Genomic DNA, 9,570 nt, shown 5'->3' on the forward strand with positions numbered 1-9,570 from the left:
CTTTTTCTTTTCTTTTCTTTTCTACTCATTTTTAATTTAATTTTTAGCAATATTTATTCATATTTTATATCATATAATTTATTTACTTAAATAGACAAGTTGGTCAAAAATCGTCTCTGAAGGCGAAATGATCGAAATAACCAAAATGCTATTCGTTTGGCTTATTGAGCCAAAATCATCTGTACTAATCTAAAAAATTTTCTAAGCATTTTCTTGGCATTCTAATGCCATCGAAACCTCAATGACTCTTCCCTGGAGTCTCAAAAATTATTTCATGAATTTTTTCTCGGGTTTAGGGCTCCTAGTTGCGAATACCGCAACTTCCCATTGAGTTACCCATCGCTAGGGCACCAGCTCGTTTAACTTGGTTGTATTTTATTTCTAAAATTTTTTTCTGAATTTTTCTTATTAATATTTGAGTTATTTATGATTTCTCACTCTAGTCTAAATATTTTTCCAAACGTTCTAGCTGTCTGGATCGACACCGATCACCGAAACAGTAGAATGTACTGAATTGCTACAGTGAGGGTGTTACATATTATGTCTTATTATGGATGTTTGGTGCTAACTTAGCTCCTGTTTAGCATTGAGTTTCAGAGCCTGAAACTACTTTTCTGAATAAAAGCACCATTTTAGATGCTGTTAAGAAAAGTAGTTTGGAAAAATCAGTTTTGTTATTTTAGTATTTTTATGACTAAAACTGATTAAATTTAATTTTTAATTAATTTTTAATACTCTTTAACTAGTCTATTTAAAAAAGTGATTTTCTCAACAACAGTTTCAATAGTAATGCCAAACAGGCCCTTAGAGTTTTGTGGGAAGATTGTTTGTTTGATTTTACTATTTTTCTTGAATAAGTCTTTGTATTTATGCTATTTTGTTAATATTTTATTTTAATATTAATAATGTTATTTTAATGTTAGTAATATTGTTTTTATTAGTTTTTTTATATTAGAAATTTATTATTATTTGTATTCTTTAAAAAAAATACAATAATATTAAGCCTATTGGTAAAAAAAAGTAAAACCTTGAGCATTTTGATGAATTTACCCAATCATTTAAGACTTAGTAAAAATAATTAGAAATTCAAATTTTGTAAAAGTTGTAGCCATTTTTTAGATAGATTAGGATGCTAAGTGATGTAAAAGTGGCTGCAACTTTTGCAAAATTTGAATTTCTGATCATTTTACCAAGTTTTAAATGATTGGATAAATTCACCAAAGCATGTAAAGGTTTCCTTTCTTTTTATCAATAGGCCATAATATTATAATTTTAAGTGCAAAAATTAAAATCCAACCAAAATTAAAATCAAAATCAGAACTGAATAATACTTAAAATTGATCCAATTCCTATTTAAAAAAGTAAAAGAACCAAATTCCAATTTCTGTTATGATTCTTGCAGGAAAATGGAATCAAACTTGGAACCACACACCCTGCCTGAAAATTGAAACCCAATTCGCGAATATTCTCAGTTTCCTGTACAAGAAAGTTGGCTATTTGGTCTTAGGAAAAAGCACAGGAAACTACGTACGCTCACTCTTTCGCTTTTCAATCGTAATTGGTCATTGGTCAATCGATCCACTGTGTATCATATTTTACATTAAACTGGGTGCTATTGTCAGCTTTACAACTTAAAAAACATTTTTTGTGTTACGTCACTGTCTTCAATTAGGCGAATTGTTATAGATTATAGTAGTTCTCTAATTAACATAAATTGATATTAAAGTTATTTAATGAAATAATTTTTTTTGAGTGATGATAATGAAATTTAGTTAATACTTCAGTAAACACACATGAAATTAACCTTAAAATATCAGATTTTCGAGTTTCAAATTTATATTGGGAAGATATTTACTAATTTTAATTATAATAATCTAAGTTATATTCTTTCTTTCTCCTATTGATTTCATAGAAGTATTAATTAATTAATTAATTGTTATTGTAATTATTTAAGTCTCAAATGATTCTTTTTTTTTTTTTTTTTTTTTTATATGGACGATAAATATGACATTCCCAAATTAAAGAAGATAACGTTGCCATCGCAAAGGCCTGGGAAGTGGTTATTGATCACTGCTTTCTGGAGGCAAATTTTGTGGCAGATAAGCTTGCAAATCTTGTAGTTTTTAGCTCTGGTGGTGTTCAGATTTTTGAAGAGCCTCCTGGTGAGGTTGTTGGTTTGCTGCAAACTGATGTTCAAGGGATTGCTCGGCCTAGATTAGTTTTTTTCGTTTGCTGTGTTTTTTGGGCTCTCTCTCCCTTTTTTGTAAATAAAAAAAAAAAAAAATTGCCCTTTAATGAGAAAGATTCCAAAAACTACTAAACCGTGAGATGAAATTAATCTAAAATTAAACATGATATTAAAACAAAATATCATATACACAGAGAATTTAATTTCTTTTTTTAACTCTTTCAATTTTTTATAATTTATTGTAAAAGAAAGGGGTGTTTGGTTCTGACTTAGTTCAGGGTCTGTCTAGGAACCAGAATCGAACTAAAAATTAGATATAATATCAATTTGATTCTTCATTGTTCTAATTCTGATTTTGTATAATTTTCGATTCTTTAATTTTAATTTAATTCAGTATAATTTCGATTCAGTTCTTAGTTATTAAAATAACTTTATATAATTATTTTTTTAAAAAGTCATCTTTGAATTAATATTTAAGTTTTGAATTGAATTATTAATGTATAATAAATTATATAATATATTTTTTAGTTATTTATAAATGATATAATATTTAATTATAAGGTATATATATAATTTAAAATAAATTATATTATGTAACAGTATGAGTACATTATATAATATAAATTTTAATTATTTATTAATTATATAATATTTAATTATAAAATATAAATATAATTATGAATATATATATATAATTAAAAATTATAAAGTAATTTAATATATTTATAATTAAAATTATTAAAAAATAAAAAAATATATACAATATTATATTATATTTAATTCATAATTATATGTAAATATATAAATATATATAATAATATTAAAAATATATAATATATTTAAAAAATTTTAAAAATATATATATATAAAATTAGTTATTATTCAGTTCGATTTTAATTTAATATAAATTTTATTTATTCAAGATAATTTTTTAATACGTTTAAAATTTTTAAAAACTGTGCACAATTCTAATAAATATTACAAATAAAACATAGTGTCTGCCAATTCAAAACAAATCAGAGAAATTAAGTTTAAAAAAGAAAAAAATTTAGAGTAACAAAAACAGAGTGTGCAAGAATTACGCGTACACAGGTGTTCGAGAATGTTCTTATCTCCCAGTGCAAGAATTACGCATACAATGTTCTGATCTCCTAGTACAAGACGCTGGGACCCAGAAACTTGGGCAGCAAGTTAGGGAAATTATTGTGCCGGTTCAGTACACTTTTTCTTCTTATTGTCACTGTACCAAGTGATGGACCATAGCTTCTCTTTGAAGCAGAGACGTAGCATGTTTCTCTATATAAACTCATGCTTGCTTCTCTCCCTTGGACACGGCTCTCACTTCACTTACTGTCTCATCTCTTACTTGCAATTTCCAGTCTCTCCTCGTCTGATTCCCATTTTAGGAAGTGGAATGAAATATTTTGCTGCTTAATTGAGTTAGCAAATATTTTCTACTTTAAACTTCTTCTTGATTTTATTCTTGAAATCTTAAATACAATTTCGTTGCAGGTGCAAAAATACATAGTGACTGGAAAAGATGACAAGCCCCGTACCATTGATCCGACCAAACGACAAGGAATTGCTGCTTCTTTTAATAGCAAAAATAATGAACGGCTACGATGACCCAAGAATCCCTGTAATTAATATCAACGATCATGAGCCTCGGGTGTTACCTGGTAAGTGTATGTGCCGAGTGGATTCTTTTCTTTTCTACAAAATTTTAAATGATTTACTATGCTTGAGCAGGGCTTTCAGGAGTAATAAACTCAAGTGATCGAGAGTGGTATTTCTTTCGTCCTCGCCAAGAAATAAACAGGAGGAAAACGGACGCTGGATACTGGAAAGTTACCGGCTACGGATCGAAGATTAAGGAGGGACGGGAAGAGATAGGTACAAAAACAATATTGGTTTACCATGAGGGTCGTACTCCTACCGGAGTAAGGACCAGGTGGATCATGCACGAATATGATGCCACTTGTTTTGCAGACCAACTGGTATATGTTGTGCCTTATTGTTCATTGGAATCTTTTTTTAAATTTGTTTGTGTTTGTTAAGCATACGTCTTGTTTTGCTATTCTTTTGTTTCTCTAAATCAATGAACTCATCCTGTTTTGTCTTTGCAAATTGTGCAGCGCACTTTTATTCTCTGCAAAGTAATGTATAAGTCAGATGATGGTGGTCATTTGCCAAACTATAATGAATGTGAAACTGTTTACACTGGTTCTGATTTATATCAGATGGAAAATTATTCAACCTTTGGTGCTGCTGAAACAAACTGGTTTATGAATTTTGAAAATCAAGCTACAATCGATGGGATTCCACAACAGGTGAAAAACAAAAAGAAGCATCCATTCATATAGACAAGACATGAGAAAAGCATCAGTTATCAAGAACTAATGCTTAATTACTCTTCTGTGATTCTCTTTACAGGAAGGCAATTCTCCTGAACTGGCACCATTTCCGGAATCAATTGATGTCTGGAATGACCTGAATTACACATCAGATTGGCCTGTGCCAGCAGCAGAAGAGCAAAGCCCATTTTATGATAAATTTGGCTATCCCATGTTCTATGGGAACAATTACTAAGTTTAAGTTTATCAATGAACAGTGATGTTAGAACTAATATACATGCATAATAAGAGACAGATCATCTATGATGTTTCATCTCTGCATCGAGTGCTTGTTTTAATTCTAGTTTGTTATCAGGACCTAATAGTTCGTTCTACGAGCTTTCTGCACTTGTGTTTTCCATGTTCTGCAGGTAATGAATAAAAGCCATGTTTCCTAGTTTTTGGTATGTCTAAATATTTTTCCTGGCAAGAGGAACCCTTTATTTTAGTTGTTTCTATATGAAATGAGCTATAAATTTTACTTGAATTGAGCTCAGCCGAGCATCTCTATTTATATATGGCTCACCAGGCTAAAGAAGCTAAAATTTTTCAGAAAATATTTACCTACCTCATACCAATCCAATTAATAAATAAGTATTTAGACTCACAAAGAAAAACTTAAAAAAAAGTAAGGATGCTACTTATAGTAGGGTTTAAGTTATAAAAGGGTCTACTACAAGTGGCATCCAAGCTACTTTTTTGTCTTTACTTCATTTAGCTAGCAAAAATCACCCCTTTAATAAATATTTTATAAGTCACCCGCATGTTTATATTTTTCAAACCCACTTATTTTGAAAAAAAAAACCCTAATAAGTCTTTGACAAATTTTCTTAAACAATTGAAATTATAAATAATAATATTTATAAAATCTAATGTAATTTTATAATAAATATATTTAAATAAACATCTTTGTGTATATTATAAAGAAAGGATAATTTATATAATTTATAATTTAGTCATTAAAGAGTAATAACTATTTTTTATATAAAAATCAAGTTAGTTATCGAGTTATATTTTTATTAACAAATAATTTTTCTGTTAAAATATGCCATTAGTCAACTATAAATCCAAGTAGTAAAATCAAATTCAAAAAATTAAATTATTACAAATATTATAACTATAATGATTAAGTTATTACAAAAAATAAAATATGATATACTGAATTATTTACCGTTTTCCAACTTATTATCTTAGAAATTAACTTGATTCTCATAAAAAAAAAAAAGATTAAATTATGATTTTTCACACATCAAGAAATAAATTATAAATTATCCTGTAGAAATTTATATGTATCTTAAAATCAAAATATTATTAAAATAATACGAAAGCTGCTTTAGTTTAAAATTAATCCATTTACATTAAAAAGGTGATATTTAAGCGAGGGCTTTTTGCCCCCTGCTTCCCACCTATTCCTGTCTTTTATAGTTGGCATCTAAAACTATTTTAATACCTTCCAGCGACTCAAAAAGCTTGCATTCGTGTCCAACAGACCATCAAAACTAATCGTCATTGGGTATTCTGGAATGTTCTCGACTTGCAATGGAAGTTGGTGGGCCCAAATTACTCGTGTTACAAGTAGCCCGGGGAAGTTTCTGAGAATTTTCTCTTCACTAGCTCACTCGGTCTTTTGCCTTCATTTTCCACTAATCTTACACTCTGGTTGGATAAATTAGGAGGAGAGGAGAGGAAGAAGAAAAATAATATATTATTTATTCTTTATTTTTTTTAAAATAAATAGAAAATAAAAAATAACTAAAAATATTTTTTTTCTTATTTAAAAAGATATAAAAGGAAATAATTAAAATTATCATTATACTCTCATTTTATAAATTATATTTTTACTATAGGACTAGAAATCCGTAAATAATTATAAAAAAATCAATCCATATTTCTTTATAATGAAATAAGTAAAAATAAAAATATATTTTAATAAATATATAATTGAATTATAATTCTATCGTCAATATATTTTATTAAAAAGATTATCAATCGTATCAATATCTGGTTTCTTTAATAGAGCCTTACTGTTTTAAAAAAAAATTGCTCCATCTGATGAAATGAAAAGAAATTAAAACAGACAACTGAGGGGCATGCAATGTAATAATTTTATAGTTTATTGTAGATAGTTTGCTCTTGTGCTCTTATTTTCTCCAAAATATCAAGAGGAAAATAGTAATTTATATTTTTTCTTTGCCTATTTTCCGAATAAATTTTGACAACTATTCCTGAATTTATCTACTTGTAATATCACAGTCTTTCAACTTAAAAATGTAACATAAAATCCCATCAACTTTCAAATTTTACATAGTAAAATCTCTCTAATCTCCAATTACCAGTTTTTCAGTTAGACGCTGATCTAAACAGTTCCAGCATAGAGTTTAGTTAGTATTTCTCTTTTCTCTCTCAAGTCATTTATAAATTGAATCATTTTTCTGTCACACCCTACTCTCCCGTAAGATGTAACATGATCCCGTAGTACACCTAATGAATTACCGTACTTCGCCTACTGATAACCCATTAGATATACTACAAGGGATTTTAAAAACAATTTTTGTGAAATTTAAATCATCGATTACAATCTGGTGTTATAAAATTTTTTCAAAATTTCGGCAAAATGTCGGCTGTATTTTGAGAAAACAGTTCTTCAATCCTGCAAAAGAAAATGCTCCCAATATGTTTTCTCAAATACAACTTCAATAACTTCATTTGAATTCACAATTCAATTCTCAATAAACAATCAATTCATTTTCAAACTAATCTCATCATAAAGAAACATTTCATTGATTACAAGACTCAAAAGTTATAATACAAAACTATTCAAGTAAATGAAATCTCAAATTTATATTTACAATAATTTACATTTAATTAAATACCAAAATATTTTACAAGAGTTTTTATACAACTGTTCAAATAATTTACATACATATTATTACATGCATACATCAAAACCTATGTACATGGGTATACCTATAATATACCTGGAGCTGAACTGAAAGTGTCTTCAAAGAAACTTACTCACTGCTCTATGCTCTTCTTATCTGCGACAGCATACAAAGCTGTCGCTGAGTGGTGAACTCAGTGGTGCACAACTATAATTTAAAACATAGTACAATATACATTGACAAAATTTACAGTAAATAATTTGGAAATCTGAATACTCATCAAATTCTAAAACTCAAAATATTCATTATCAACAATGTAAATCATTTGTATAAAATAACTTCGATCATGAAATTCAATTTATCAAATCATAACTAACCATTTAGGTAATTCCAACAAAATCAATTATACATAAATCATAATTGAAATCACAATTATTTACCATTCAAAAGCCATTCTGTATCTCAAAAATCATTCTTTATCTCACTAACTATGTAAGACTAATCCGAAAGGGCCATATTCGATGTGATTCTAACTCCCTATGGTCGGGGAGGTCGAATCATCGTACACAGTACCATCACAATAATGAATCTTCCACAAGGGCCATAACGATAAAATAAACTTAGATCTAACCTCAAATCAGAGGAAAATCTAAGCCTGTGCACGTACCATGGTAATCAAAACACAACTAACTCTATTGTCTTCTCAACAAATGAGAGAGACGGGTAATAACCTAGTCAAGCATCTATAGTAAGATATAAAACAATATCACAATCCTTTTAGTGAGCATAAATCACAATATAATTCGATTCAAATTCAATTCCAATATCCAATAATTTTTATCCTCATCACAATTCAAATCATAAATTTGCATTTTTCCATGAAAATTACCATCACAATTCAAAACATGTTCTATCACAATTTTCTAAAACATAATTATTCAATCCATAACAATGCTTAATACTTATGGAAATACCATTTCAGAAAGCTAAATTCATACATACTATAACAATTTTAATAATCATTGAATCAAATCCAATGCTTGTTAAACATAATACATAAGAAAAATATGACATTTAATCATATGAAATATTCAAAACAAAATCAGTTAAAAACTAGCTGTGCACAAACCTATGATAACTGTCTCTTGGCTCTGACTCAGTGTTTCCTTCCCCTTCCCTGAGTCTTTGCTAACTGAGAAATACAATTTGAAGTGTTTCAGTACTCATTTAAACTGTCTCTAAGAATAAGGTTCAATAATTAATTTGTCAAATTCTATTATTTCCTTAGTCAACCTAATATGTCGACCCTCGATGCGTTCTAGGTAAATTCGGTTTTAATGTCACTAATATGTCACATTCAATAGTCTTTTAGGGTTAGTACATGTTACCAAATTTATTTCTATGTATCTTGCATTTTCTTGCAATTTGCTGGATTCCGGATACTAGTTTGACCTAGCAGGACAACCTAGTTCCGTCGGTTTTCAGGTTTCGGTCAAAACTACAAACTTGTAGATCTATGTCTTATGAAAAGCGGGACATAATTTCAGGTCATTCTGAATTATGTAGACCAAGTTATGGTCATTTTACTATTGCTGGTCAACTTGCACTAAAATTGGTCACTTTAGGTCATTTTAGGTTCGGCCAGTTTTTGGACCCGAACTTGTTCAAGCTGTTTGACTTGCTTATGGTCATTTCTGGGTGTTGGTGTCTTCATAAGACTTGTAGATATGGGTCTTAACTATTCATGGTCAAAATTTCAGGTCAATTGGACCTGTTTGGGTGAGTTATGGCCTAAACACTAACTGCTGCCCAAATGATCAATTTTCATGCCTCAATTACACTAATCCGGATTTGGTCACTTTTCAAGTTACCTTACAAGCAGAATTTTGGCATGCTTCCTTCATGAAAGTTGGCACATTTTGTGCCTAGTTTCACCTCCAATTGGTCTCATACCAATTGGAGCCACACACTTAAAGTTATAGGCCTAAAACTCAAACTGCCTTATTGCACTTCTTGAATACACATCAAGCATCACTTTTAACACTCACCAAACTTAACATTCAAACCAATTCTGGTTGTGCCCCAACCTAAACATAATTTACAACAT

The 9,570-nt window shown here is 29.0% G+C and overlaps 1 protein-coding gene across 1 annotated transcript; it reads left to right on the forward strand.

Moving 5' to 3' along the window:
- Positions 1-3,502: 3,502 nt before the first annotated feature.
- On the forward strand, positions 3,503-4,988 carry LOC110640777 (protein NTM1-like 9). Its single transcript, XM_021792252.2, has 4 exons — positions 3,503-3,867; positions 3,938-4,185; positions 4,324-4,518; positions 4,622-4,988. Exons 1-4 carry the CDS (start codon positions 3,729-3,731, stop codon positions 4,775-4,777), a joined length of 738 nt encoding a protein of 245 aa, XP_021647944.1. The 5' UTR covers positions 3,503-3,728; the 3' UTR covers positions 4,778-4,988.
- The last annotated feature ends 4,582 nt before the right edge of the window (positions 4,989-9,570 follow it).

The sequence above is a fragment of the Hevea brasiliensis genome, chromosome 5, assembly GCF_030052815.1.
Source record: "Hevea brasiliensis isolate MT/VB/25A 57/8 chromosome 5, ASM3005281v1, whole genome shotgun sequence".
Taxonomy (NCBI): Eukaryota; Viridiplantae; Streptophyta; class Magnoliopsida; order Malpighiales; family Euphorbiaceae; genus Hevea; species Hevea brasiliensis.

What these genes read in the sequence shown, in the direction of transcription:
- LOC110640777 (XM_021792252.2), top strand. Translation starts at nt 3,729, where the DNA reads ATGACAAGCCCCGTACCATTGATCCGACCAAACGACAAGGAATTGCTG. An exon ending in TGAGCCTCGGGTGTTACCTG is followed by an intron (nt 3,868 to 3,937) that starts GTAAGTGTATGT and finishes ATGCTTGAGCAG; the next exon opens with GGCTTTCAGGAGTAATAAAC. An exon ending in TCGATGGGATTCCACAACAG is followed by an intron (nt 4,519 to 4,621) that starts GTGAAAAACAAA and finishes TTCTCTTTACAG; the next exon opens with GAAGGCAATTCTCCTGAACT.